This window comes from Dipodomys merriami, unplaced genomic scaffold (genome assembly GCF_024711535.1).
Source record: "Dipodomys merriami isolate MVZ:Mamm:240054 unplaced genomic scaffold, mDipMer1.0.p SCAF_14, whole genome shotgun sequence".
Lineage (NCBI taxonomy): Eukaryota > Metazoa > Chordata > Mammalia > Rodentia > Heteromyidae > Dipodomys > Dipodomys merriami.
The window spans coordinates 1,598,524-1,611,901 of NW_027202715.1; the positions used below are offsets into that span (position 1 = coordinate 1,598,524).

General features: G+C 50.8%; 1 protein-coding gene across 1 annotated transcript in view; it reads left to right on the forward strand.

Moving 5' to 3' along the window:
• The window catches only part of Cdh23 (cadherin related 23), a 355,092-nt gene that overhangs the window by 218,891 nt on the left and 122,823 nt on the right, over window positions 1–13,378 (forward strand). Inside the window, exons 14-17 of the mRNA XM_070020517.1 lie at window positions 8,521–8,585; window positions 10,095–10,332; window positions 12,573–12,678; window positions 13,193–13,320. Of these exons, the coding sequence (XP_069876618.1) occupies window positions 8,521–8,585; window positions 10,095–10,332; window positions 12,573–12,678; window positions 13,193–13,320 (537 nt within the window). The remainder of the gene's footprint in view (window positions 1–8,520; window positions 8,586–10,094; window positions 10,333–12,572; window positions 12,679–13,192; window positions 13,321–13,378) is intronic.

Consider the following 13,378-nt stretch of genomic DNA (forward strand, 5'->3'; position numbering starts at 1 on the left):
GCTCTGTGATGATAAATGTGGAAAACATTTCCTGCGCTGCACTGGGGCTTTGTGGAACTGTTTAAAAATGCATTCTTCCATGTAAATTTCTGCTCCATCAATCCTTATGACATGTCAAACATTGCTATTGTTTCCTGAACAAATTGTACCGTGTGCCCTTCTCTGCAGATTTGTGCATGGGAGCAGAACTACTTGCCCACCGCCTGCCACATTGCTGGGACCTGGGGCTGCTAGGGGGAGTGGAGGCAGCTAGGCAGCTGGGCCCGCCTTGCTTCAGAGCAAAAGCTCCTATGCACAGGGTGTTTGGGAAAGCATGCATGACCAGGATGCCGGTGCTAGCAGGAAGTGACTGAACATGCACCTGCTAGCCTGCTTTGCCTGTGGGAGAGACACCCAGATGGCTGGAAGGTGCAGTGGGGAGGGGACTGCAGGGCCCGTGTGTGTGTGTGTGTGTGTGTGTGTGTGTGTGTGTGTGTGTGTGTGTGTGTGTGTGTGTGTGTGTGTGTGTGAGATGGGAGGACCTCTGGGTATAACCTGCTTGAGCCACGCAGAGATAAAGGTAAGATATGTGAGGAGAAGATGGGGTACAGGGGGTATTGGGGGGACTGTGTGAGATCTACAGAGAAAGGGTACATGTGTGAAGAGGCAGGAGTGGGTGAGGGTGCAAGATGAGAGAAGGCATGGAACAAATCTATCAGGCTCCAAGAAATGAGGACGTCTTGGCTTAGTGAAACAGCAGGACTTCTTTTCCAATGGGGAAGGGGTCAGCCATCTACCATCCACACATAGCAGCATCCAGAGGGGCTGTTTTGGGAGAAAGACCAGTGAAGACAGGGGTCTGAGGCCTATATGAGGAGGTGGACGGGAAGCATAGGGAAACACAGGGACAGGCATGCAGTCAGATACCTTGGGGGCAGATGAATGGGGGTGTGTGTGTGGCAGGTGGTGACTACTTATGGCAAAGACCAGCTGGGCAAGAGGAAGCTCACCAGAAAGGGACTGAGCTGGGAGGATCTGACCCCTGTTGGCATGGTGGGTCCTTGGAAGTAGGCATGGATGTTGACACAAGTGTCAGCGAGCAGGAGCTGTGCCAGTCAGTGTCTGGGCCCATGGGATGCAGACAGACCTGGATGCTTAGGAGCTGGGTAATTCACCACAGACAGGTGGAAAGATACCTGTAGCTGGCTGGGCTGCCCAGACCTTCAGCAGACACTGGTAGACCAAGGCCAAGCATAGGCAGGGGCTAGGGACCTTGTTTTTTTGTTTTTGTTTCTGTTTCTGTTTCTGTTTTTGTTTTTGTTTTTTTTGGGGGGGGTCTGTGGGAGGTGCCCATTTGGATATTAGAGGGCCTGGAGGCTACATCCTGGACATACCCCTCCCTGTATGTTGAGTGGCTCAGCCAATTGCTTGGAGCCCCACCCTCTCCTGGAAGAAGTAGGAGGCAGAGCCATTGGGAAAGCAAAAAGACTTCTGCTTTTGGGAGCCATTCCAGCTTCTCCAGGATAGGAGTACCTCAGATCCCACAACTGAGCCATAAAACTGCAAGAAAACCCCTTTCCCCGGCCCCATCTACAGACAGAACACAGGAAGGGAACGGTTAAAAGGATAAATTGGGTTTATGTCCCAGTGCTGTGGCTGCTGTTGGACTTTGGGTCAAGTGATTGACCTCTCTGAGCCCAAGTTCCCTTTTTCACCTGTAGAGTGGAGAAAATACAGATGTGGCTATTGAGAGGACAGAGAGAAATAAAGCACCAGAAATGCTTGACAAATTTTGTGGCCTGCAGTGAATTTCTCGGAACCAAAAAAAGCAAGGGGCAGCCTTTTACCTCCTGCTCCCTGTAGTCTGCAGGGATGTTGGGTGTTCTGACTTGAGCCTGACCAATCTGGGGAAGGGCCATTCCCTCACCACAGGCGTGGCTGTCACCTTGTCCTAACCTTTGGAATTTTCTCCCCATGTGTATTTATTTTTCCTCCTTCTGTCAGCAGAAGAAAATTACACTTCGGCAGGCATTGTCCATCACGGAAATAAGCACTGTGGACACAATTATAAAGTCCAAATGAGGGACCTCGTTTTTGTGGTAATGCTAGCATTGGGCCATCAGAGGGAGGGAGGCCTTATAAATAAGGGCTCAGTAGTACCAGTCCTAGCTTCGTCCTCTCCCCATGCACCCATAGCAGGGACAGGCAGTGATCAAGAAGACATGTGCTGATGGCGGGGACAGCCACTGACCTGCTCACAGGTCTTCGTGGGCTTGGAGAGACAGAGATATCCTGGGCTCCCAGGCCTCGGTACCCAGCAGTGACTGTTCTGTAGAGAAACACCTTGCCAAAGAGCCTTACCCCGCTGCCTTCAAGCCTGTCTGCTTTGTCTCTCTTGTGACTCTCACCACTGCCATGGTCTAAGTTCTCTCTCTCTCTCTCTCTCTCTCTCTCTCTCTCTCTCTCTCTCTCTCTCTCTCTCTCTCTCTCTCTCTCTCTACCTCCCTCCTTCCCTGCCTCCTCCTCCCTCTTCCTCCCTCTCTCCCTCCCCGTCTCTCTCTCTCTCCACCATTGTCTGGCTCCCCTGTTCCAGTGGTAGGTCATCTGCCAGTAACCATTTGTCATGCTTATGGTGATCACTTTGGTGCCTGGTCCATTAGCTGGCACACTGGAAAAGCTCAAAAAATAACTATTGAATCTGTGACTGAGTGAGAGTGGTCAGGTCTCTGTCAGGAAGGAAGATTTCAGGTATGGCAGGCATCTTCCATCTGCCCCTCCATTGCTCTATATTCTTTTCCTCCTAGGACCAATGGGTGAGTCCCTTCTCCTGCCTCCAGCTTTGGGCCAGCAGGGCTCTGTCCAAGGTCAGAGCCTTGGATGTTTTAGGAGCCCCAGCTGGCCCCATTAGCTGTCTACAAGTCCCATTAGCTGCTTGATACCCACCGTAGCATCTGCTGATGGCAGCAGCCCCACATGAGGAAGGTCATGCTGGCCTCCTCTGTGCCAGCTGATAGTGAGAATCATAGATTTTACTCAGTTTGGTCAAAATTGTGAGTCTTGTCGGATGCTGATGGCTTACCCTATAATCCAAGCTACTCAGGAGGCTGGAATCTGAAGATTAAGGTTCAAAGCCAGTTCAGGCAGGAAAGTCCTACCAGGCTCTTATCTCCAATTAACCAACAAAAAGCCCTAAGCTGAGCTGTATCTCAAGTGGTAGAGTGCCAGCCTCAAGTGAAAAAGCCAAGAGCTTGAGACCCAGAGTTCAAGCCTCAGGACTGCCACACCAAAAAGAAAAGGTTGTGAGGACACACAAATAAGTTAGACGGATTCCTTCTTCAGCAGGAGGGAAGTAGGGAACAAACAGCAGTCCTCATGAACCCTAACTGTGCTGAGTGTTCTGCAGGAGGTGTGGCCAGGAACTCTTAGGTCATGACCAGTGGACAATCAAGGAGCCACTTAAGGCAGGGGGAGTTCGGGGCTGTAGTCAGAGTTTGGACAGGGATGGGTAACCAGCAGTGAGAGAGCAGGTTAAAGAGCATCCAAGAAGAAGTGGATACAAGAAAACAAAGGCCTAGCCAGGCACCAGTGTCTCACGCCTGAAATCCTAGCTATTCAGGAGGCTGAGATCTGAGGATCACGGTTCAAAACCAGCCTGGGCAGGAAAGACCATGAGACTCTTATCTCCAATAAACTGGAAGTGGTGCTGTGGCTCAAGTGGTAGAGCTAGCTTTGAGCTGAAACGCTGAGGGATAGCACTCAGGCCCAGAGTTTAAGCCCCATGACCGACAAAAAAAAAAAAAAAGAAAAGAATACAAAGGCCTGGGGTTGGAGCTGTGGCCCAGTTGGTAGAACACTAGCCAGTGAATGAAAGAAAGCATCAGATACCTAGTTCAAGTTCAAGTCTTGAACGAAAAAAGAATACAAAGGCTTGACACCAGGGTCTAAATCTGGAATTAATCCAGCAGGAATGTGGGTTATTTTTCAGGGATGGGGTGTTTTTGTTTTTAGTTTGTATTAGTTCAAGCAGAGCTTGAACTTAGGGCCTTTCTGATCCTGCTCACTTGCCCCTCCTCCAGTCCAACATTTTACTGATTAATTAGAAATGGAATTTCAAGACTTTTCTGCCCAAACTGGCTTCTAACCTTGATCCTCTAGCTCTCAGCCTCCTAAATAGGTACGGATTGATTACAGGTTTGAGCCAGCAGTGCCTGGCTGCCATTTTCGAGCAGAGGACAACAATCACATTCGCCATTGGTTTTGATTTCTTGTCCCTGAGCCTCTTAGAAGAGCTTTTGATGACTGGTGAAGAGCAGAGTCTGAGGCAGACAGGGTAGAATGGTGGCAGACATATGCTCCGGGGACAGGAGCCTGAGCACAGTTGAGATGCTTGCCTGGAACCCTGATTCAGCATTTCGTAGAGTCGTCAAGTTCAGTACAAACCACCCAGCATGGCTAACTGGGCATCCCTTCCTTCATCTGCCCGGCCAAGAGACTCCAGGAGCCCCTGAAGGGACCAGGAGCTCATTACCCATGCATGGTTGGTGGCATGAAGAAGGTATTTGTTCTGTAGTCACAAGCCCTTGACAACTCATGTTTACCTATCTTGTGTGGGCCTCTATCACTCAGTGTGGCTGTGGGGCTTTCGAGTGGCTGCTGTGAGCAAGTTTGGGGGAAAAATGTTTGCAAGTTGTCATAACAAGCAGGGAGTCTGGGCACTGCTGCCAGGATGGGCAGGGTGTTGGTTGGCAGTGGAGTGGCCAGGTGGACCATACGTGCGGTATTTGCTCTGAGTACTTATCTGCCATGCAGATGTGGGTGCAAATGCAGATGTGGAGGGCGTATTTAGTGCCTAGCCACTCCCTTTACTAGCTTTGAGTTCTCAACCTAGCCTCAGGGACTCCCAGAGGAGCTAAGGCAATATTGAACGTGTACAGGATGGACTCTAGCCCCAGCTTGAGTGGGGGAGGGTGCTTAGGAAGGGGGTGAGCCAGGCAAGAGAGGGGACCGGGATTCACAGAAGTGAGCCGTATGGTCAGAGTTGTCCTGGGCATAGTGTATGGTCCAAGTCTGGGCCCAGGGTGAGCCTGGAGATAACCACAGAGTTTGAGAAGGCATGAACAGGGGGAGGAACTGTCTTTGAGGGCAGATTTGGTGCCTCATCTCCTGCCCAGCCTGCCCAGCTCAGCCCTGGCTGTCAGCACCTGCTGCCCACCCCCATGTAGAGCACAAAGGCAGCTTAACTGGCCCTCCTCTGCTTCGTGCACTTGAGAAATGAAAGCTCCCTGACTCCTTGTTACCAGGTATACATATTTCATGTGGTCATTAGCTGGTGGCACTTAAGGACTCACAAATCTTCCCTGAGTGGGCAGTGAGAAGCCCCCAGGGACAGGGCTTGCTGTGGGGCCATCCCTGTGCGCGGCCAACCTGGAGAAGGGAGGGCAGGCATGGGGGGCGGGCAGAAGGAGGGAGGAAGGGGAGAAGCCAGCATCTGCTCTAAAACAGTCTCCCAAGGCTTGACACCCGGATCATGGGGGCCTGGGTCTCAGCTCCCTTGAGCCCCAGAATAAGGGGACTGCTGGGCACCCTCAGGGGTGCCTGCCAGTCTGAGCACAGTTCTGTGGGAAGGCCAACTATGAAGGGCAGGAACCCTTGTGTTTGGCTAGCTCTCCACTTTGGCTTGTCCCCTCCTTCAGATTCTTCTCTTCCTTACTTTTTATCACTTCATTTTCCCTTTCCACAAACCCTTCTTTCTAGATTTTGCTCATTCTTTTCTTTTTCAGGGATTGAGGGAGCACATACTATATGCCAGGCATTGTCTCTGCCCAGCAGCATCCCAACAGGTGGCCACTCAGCCCTCGAGCTTCCCCAGCCCTTCCTTTTGACAGAGAAGGGCACAGAGGCCTGAGGACCTGCTTTTGCTCACACCATGGCCTGGCTGGTGACAATGGCCTGGAACTGGGATCTGTACCCAAAACTGGCTCTGCACCATGGAAGCACAATATGGTAGCTATGAGCTCTTCCTCCAGAATGAGTCATGGTTATTATGTCCTAATGCTATGTGTGCTCTGTCTGTAGAGCCCACACCTGGTGTTCTTTCCCCCTTCCTGTATGACCCTGGATGGGAAGAAGGAAAGGTCATGGGCAGGACCTTTGGTCTCCCCTCCTCTGGAATACCCAGGCTCCTTACCATGGTTTAGAGGCCAAGCACCATGATAGGCAGCCAAGGATCAAATCAGCTCTGATCCCTTTCTAGTTGTGGTCCCTCACTATTTCAGTTTCCCTGTCTGTAAGTGGGAGGTGGTCGACATAACTGATCCTCCCTCCCGGGGTTGGGGTAAGGATGGAGAGATAATATGTGCACAGTGCTCAAATGACAAAGTGCAGTTGTAAGGAGGGTATCTGAGTCAGGGGAGGCCCGCCAGGGGGCTAGCAGTGGGCTGCATCAATCCCACTTATCTAGCCTGCCCCCAGTAAGCCAGGATAACTGAGCCTGGCCAGGCTGGGGTGAGGATGGAAGTCAGGCATTTACAGGAGGCAGAGCTCCTGGAAATGGCACCTTTATGAATAGCCACATTTTCTGGTTAACTAAGGTCTTAATTCTTTGAGTATAAACATATTTTTCATTTCATTCATTTGGGATAGAAAGATATTATTCACAGGTCTGCCTTCCAGAACTGAATATACTGAACACGAATTAACTTTCTCATGAAAATTCAGGTTTATTATAAAGAACATAGAATTTAATAGATTTCATAGAATCTAAGAGCTTGCTTTGAAGGGGACCTCAGAAAATACCAAGTAGAAGAAAGGTATTAAAATATATTTTTAGCCATGGAGCCTTTGTTACCATCTTTCAGAGAAGACTTGAGTGTAAAGTGGGCAGAAGTGACCCCAAGGGCAGTATGGGGGCCTCTCTCGCAGCTCCAGGACAGGGGCCTAGGTCTGGAACACAAGTCTACCTAGAGCAGTGCCAGGGGTGAAGTATGTGTGTAATGTGCATAATGTGACAAGACAGAAGCAGGGAGGGAGGAAAAAAGAAAGGAATAGAGGAAGGGAGAGAAAAAGAAGGAGGGAAGAAGGGAGACAGGGAGGGAGGGAGGGAGCAAGAGAAGGAAAGAAGGACGTGTCCTTTAGACTACAGTGTGGACTATAGCCATATTAAGGATGAAAAAAAAAGCCAGAAGTCCCAGCCACAAAAGCCAACCCTCCAGAACTATCACCATCACCTAGGGGAAAGGGGAAATAGGGAGGGTCTTAAAGGCATAGCATCAGATAAGGATGGGGGAGTCCCCCCCAATTCACCACCCAGAATGGCAGCAGGATCCTGAGGCCTCATGGGTCCCAGGTCTGCTTTGTGATGTACAGGAAGTTGGCAGTATCTTGTCTTCCTGGTCACATGGGTGCTGGTGGGGCTGAGACTAGAGAGCTCCCAGCACACTGACAGGGTAAAAGGCATGATGGCAGTGCCCACCGCCATGTCTCCACCCTGCTGTGTCACCTGCAGAAGTGGCTTCTCTTCCCAAGCCACAAAGCCACTCAGCTTTGGTCTAGCCTGGGCAGACTCCCAAACCAGTCTGCAGGTGGGAAGGGACATTAGACTCAGGACCCTAAGCCATCAGGGTTCAGCTCTATTCCTTCCCAGCTCCTCTGGGTGCAGCTCTGTCCTTCCCAAACCCCTAGCAATTTCTAGTCACCTCACCCCAGCTCCACTCACTAGAGGAAAGTTCCATCCCCAGCAACAGTAAGGACAGACAATCCCAGGGAGGGCTATGCTGATCCAGTAGTGGTCTCTCCTGGGCCAGGCCCTGGGCTGGGAGCAGGGTTAGGCAGTTGGAACTTACCCTGCCTGGGCCAGTGAGAAGAGGCAATGGAGAAGATGGATGGAGACAAGCCTGGAAGTTTGGCAATTGCCAGGCAGGTAAAGGGCTCTGTCATGCAGTAGATTATTCCTGGGGTCAAAGGCAGAACCAGAAATCTGCCTCCACACCTTTGTTTTATGTGACACTACACATATATAGGCCACAACACAGACACAGGTTCAGAGTTCTGCCCCAGGCCTCCTGAGAATCTGCAGAGAATGAAGGTACCAAGCCTAGCCTGAGGCAGAAGGGCAGAGCCACACAGGTGGGGGGTCCTTGAAGACACAGCCTCTAGAAGCGTGCTCACCAGCGTAACATAAGCACCAGATTGTGCATCTTGGCTCTAGAAAATCCATCTGGGCCACAGGAGTTATATGAGAGAAAATTAGGTTGCTTGGAGCCCCTTTCTCAATAAGACAGGAGCCTTGGCTGGTCCAGCAGCAACCACTTATGTTTTATGTTTATGTTGTGTGTGTGTGATCCCATCCTGGGGCTTGAACTCAGAATCTGGGTACTATCCCTGAGCTTTTGCGCTCTATCCCTGAGCTTTTACACTTGACCACCTGAGCCACAGCTCTACTTCTGCCTGGAGATAAGAATCTCGCAGACTGTCTTTGAACCATGACCCTCAGATCTCAGCTTCTTGAGTAACCAGGAACAACTTCTTGTTCTCACCCCACAGGCAACAGACAATGACGTGGGCATCTTTGGGGAAGTCAACTATTTCTTCAGTGATGACCCTGACAGGTAAGCTGCTACCCTGGCCCCTCTGATTGGTCAAGCCCCTAAGCCCTCTAGGATGTGGTTTCTGTGACCCTCAAAGGTCAGCCTGTAGCTTTGGGACTGAAGAAGATTGTGGTCTGTGACTATGTGTCTGTGGTTGTACACAACACAACCCCTGCCACCACCAGCAGCTGCAGCTGACGTGTTACAGGTATCGTCCATTTTCACTCTACTGCAAGTCAGAGAGGCTAATGCATTTGCCCAAATTCACACAGCTGGTAGATGCCAGGGCTGGGCCTCTGTGCATGGTCTTTACCCTAGGCCACAGCTTCCAGCAGACAGAAAGGAGCTTGCCTGCCTGCCTGCCTGCCTGCCTGCCTGCCTTCCTTTCTTCCTTCCTTCCTGTCCATCTGCTGGTACTGGGGCTTGAACTTAGGGTTTCACAATGTTGCTTGGCTTTTTCACTCAAGTCTGGTGTTCTACAACTTGAGCCACATCTCCACTTCTGGCTGTTTACTGGTTGATTAGAAATATGTCTCACAGATTTGTTTGTCTGGGCTGGCTTCGAACCGTGATTCTCAGATCTCAGCCTCCTTAATAGCTAGGATGACAGGTATGAGCCACTAGCACCTAAGAGGGGGGCCCTTTATAAGCAACAGTCAATAAGTGAGATACTTCCCTCACCACCTGACCTGTGCCACCTTGCCAATCGACGTGGTCCTGGAATAGCTCTGGGCCATCTTTTATCCTTGTTTAAAGATAATTGGAGCCAAGGGGACACCATCTTGTTTTAACATGATCAAAGCCTTGAATTGAGAGGGCAGATCTGTTGCTAAAGACAAAGAGTTTGATGAATTTGGAAGCCCAACAGAAAGAGAACATTAGTGGCTGTCAGCTCCAATTGCTGGCTCTGACTATCTGTGTGAATGATCAAGAAGAGCCTGAGACATCTAGCTGTGTCACCGGCATCTCTAGCTACTCTGAGGCAGAGGCCTCTGCAGATGAAAAATAAAAAACAAAACATATGCATGGGCTGAGTGCATGGAGCAGCCCGGTCCTGGCGACCTATATTCATGGAGCCTGGGCCTGACTTCAGGATTTCTCATCATTTCTCCTGTTATGGGTCTGGAACTTGCACTGTCATTAAGCTGGGACCTTCCAGGCTTGGTTGGCTGGTAGCTGTCACACAGGCAGAGCACATGCATGCCCACTGATGGCCTCTAGAGGGGACATCAGAGGAAGCCATTGCTGCCCCCACAGGACACGAGCCAGTCTCTTTGCTGAGAAGACCTTCCCCTTATGGGACATTCTGCTGCCTTTTTAGACCATTTTGATGCAGCAGAACTCTCGAAGGTGGCAGAAATTGTGCCCTGTGGCTCTCCAACATCTACACATTCTCCAGTTCTTGAAAGGTCCTGCTCTCAGCAGCAAGGTCCTTCCACCCCAGGTTCCTCCCTGAAGTGTTTACAGCGCTCATCCCCTAACCCACTTGAACGGGGCATCTTTTCTCTCCCTCCTTCCTACCTGATGCAGGTTCTCCCTGGATAAGGACACGGGACTGATCGTGCTGATTGCTCGGCTGGACTATGAACTCATCCAGCGCTTCACCTTGACCGTCATTGCTCGGGATGGGGGTGGTGAGGAGACAACGGGCAGGGTCAGGATCAACGTGCTAGATGTCAATGACAATGTGCCCACCTTCCAGAAGGATGCCTACGTGGGTGCCCTGAGGGAGAATGAGCCCTCTGTCACGCAGCTGGTGCGGCTCCGGGTAAGGTCCCGGGGGCGGGGGGGGTGGGAGGGGGGCTTGTATTGTAACCATTCCATTTGTCCTCACTCCACTCATTCTGCCTGACTACCTTAGGAAGGGAGAAAGGTATTCATCTCCCATCCACAAGGGCAGGGGGGGAGGGAGGGGGAGAAGTCACATTCTTGACCTGTGTGGCACCTTTTCTGAGCAGCACCTTCTATCCCCAGCAACTGTGTTCATAGTGTCTGGCTCAGCTAGTCACCACTGAGTACAGAGAAGCCCCATCTCCCATTGAGTGGGCAGCAGTTCTTTGTGCAAGGCCCCCAATGCTTCATTTTATAGAAAAGGAGGCAGGAGGGGAAGGACAGGCCCTGGAAGATGCTGTGCAACAATAGAGAGGCAGAGCCAGCTCTGGAACAGAGCTCTTGTCTACCAGTGTCCTCCTGCAGAGTACCAGCCACATCCTCCAGACCCCTGTCCTAAGCTGCCCACCCAGGGCTTCCTTCAGAGCATCTTTCTGAAGGCAAGAGCAGAGGGATATGAGTAGCAGTAAACAGAGAGAAGGAGAGTCATGTGCCACCCAGCATGGCCACAGTTTCCCATTGGACCCCATTGCTCTCTCCTCCCCACTGGACTCCAGATACACCAGAGACTGGGAAATGCTGGAGACTTCTAGGCCCAGGGACAATCTGGAAAGTCGCTATTTATTCAGGCATTCAAGGAAAGGAAAACTTCCCCTCCAAGTGCTTTCTTCTTTTTGCTTTGATATAACACACATTTATTAAATACCTACTGTATGCCATGTACTACACTGGATTCTAGTATGCTGCTGAAAGCAAGAAACACAATTGTAATGTTTTCCATGGGGCTGATGGTCTAAGAAAAGTAGGCAACAACTGAATAAGAAATTATAGGAGGTGCAAGAGGACTGATGGGACATAGAGCACTCCAGTCTGTTGTCTATTGCTGTGATAAAACACCTTAGACTGTGTTTTTTTGTTTTTTTGTTTTTTTTTGTTTTGTTTTTTGGTCCAGTTGTGGGGCCTAAACTCTGGGCCTGGGCACTGTCCCTCAGCTCTTCAGCTCAAGGTTAGCGCTCTACCACTTGAGCCACAGCACCACTTCCGGCTTTTTTTTTTCCCCTGCTTATGTGGTGCTGAGGAATCAAACCCAGGGCCTCATGCATGCAAGGCAAGCGCTCTACCACTGAGCCATCTTCCCAGCCCTAGACTGTATATTTTATAAACAAAAGAGGTTTGTGTAGCACTCAGTTTTGGAGGCTGAAGGCTTAAGATTTGGTGTTCCCATTGATTTGGCCTCTGGTGAGGGCCTTGTTAACTGTATCACAGCATGGCAGGTAGCCTCAGGATGGGAAGCATGTGTGAGAAGAGATTACATGGAAACCAGATAGAAAACCAGAGAGATTCAGGGCTAGACTTGCTTATTTAATAGCAAATCACCAGAAGTAACTCAAGTTCTTCCAGAGCTACATTAATCCATTCTGGTCATAAAGCTCCCAATGACCTAACCATCTCCCAATAGGCCCCACCCCTTAAAGATTCTACCTCCTCTTTTTTTTTTTTTTTTTTTTTTTTTTGTCGGTTGTGGGACTTGAACTCTGGGACTGGGCACTGTCCCTCAGCTCTTTAGCTCAAGGTGAGCGCTCTACCACTTGAGCTACAGTGCCACTTCCGGTTTTCTAGTGGTTTATTGGAGATAGGAGTCTCACGGTCTCTCCTGCCTGGGCTGGCTTTGAACCGCGATCCTCAGATCTCAGCCTCCTGAGTAGCTAGGATTACAGGCATGAGCCACCAGCGCCCGGCTCTACCTCCTCTTAATACTGCCACATCAAGGACTGAACCAGCAGTACCTGAACCCTTGGGGTACAAACTGTACCCAAATCATTGTCTGTCCTACCTTGGTCTAGAGGTCAGGAGATGTATCAGTGGGCTGGGATGTTGGAGCTAGGACAGAAGGAGGGGTAGAGCCTGGTACCTCTTTCCAGCCCCCAGGCTACCCTCTTAATTCTCCAGGCCACCACCATACCCAGAACATGGAGAAGAGTAGGGTATTTTCCAAGAGCTAGAGGGTGGGTTCCAGCTGAGAGACAAAGGGGGAGGTCCTTGAAGTCCTGAGCCAGGATGTGACATGAGCTGGGTCACCCAAAGAAGGCACTTGCTCACTCTTCCCACCCGTCCTCCTTTGTCTGGTTCTCAGCCTTCTGTAGACTCCTGGAGCCTTACCTGTTCTCCTCCTTCCAGGCCACAGATGAAGACTCCCCTCCCAACAACCAGATTACCTACAGCATTGTCAATGCCTCTGCCTTTGGCAGCTACTTTGACATCAGCGTGTACGAGGGCTATGGAGGTGAGTGGCATGGCACTGAGCACCTAGCTGGGAAGATGGCTGGTTAGTGGGTTTCTTGCACTCCCAGCCTTCTCTAGAGGGGGAAAGTCATCTTCTGCCTCCCAGTGCCTCTGGTACTCAGGGAGCTGACACCCTCCTGGAGCAGCATGTAGGAGAATATCTGCTTCCCTAGGGTCAGCATCAGGGCCACATCTGCCAGGTCTTTCTCTGGGGCTTAGGTTGATATCCAGGCCTATAAGCAAGCTGGAAGTCTTGACTTTCCAAGGACCAAGTTGAGGGGTCCTCAAACTGCCTGGGGAGATCTGTGGTGGAGTCTTAGCAGATGAGTCTCCTGCCACAGCCCCATGCTCCCCTCTCAGCCTTTCCAGCCATGGCCTGGCCCACTCTGAGCTTGGTGTTTTCATCTATGAAGTAGGGCTTACCCATATATTCTCAGCCTGAGGGAGAACTGTGGCTTCTGGGACAGCTGAAGTCTGCTTACAGGGGGTCTAGATTCCCACTCCTGTCATTTCAGTGATCAGCGTGAGCCGTCCCCTGGATTATGAACAGATTCCTAATGGGCTGATATACTTGACAGTCATGGCTGAGGATGCCGGCAACCCCCCTCTCAACAGCACCGTCCCAGTCATCATTGAGGTGTTTGTAAGTATCAGCGGCCCTGCCCCAACCCCATGGTGTAGGGCCATGTCCCCTACATCTT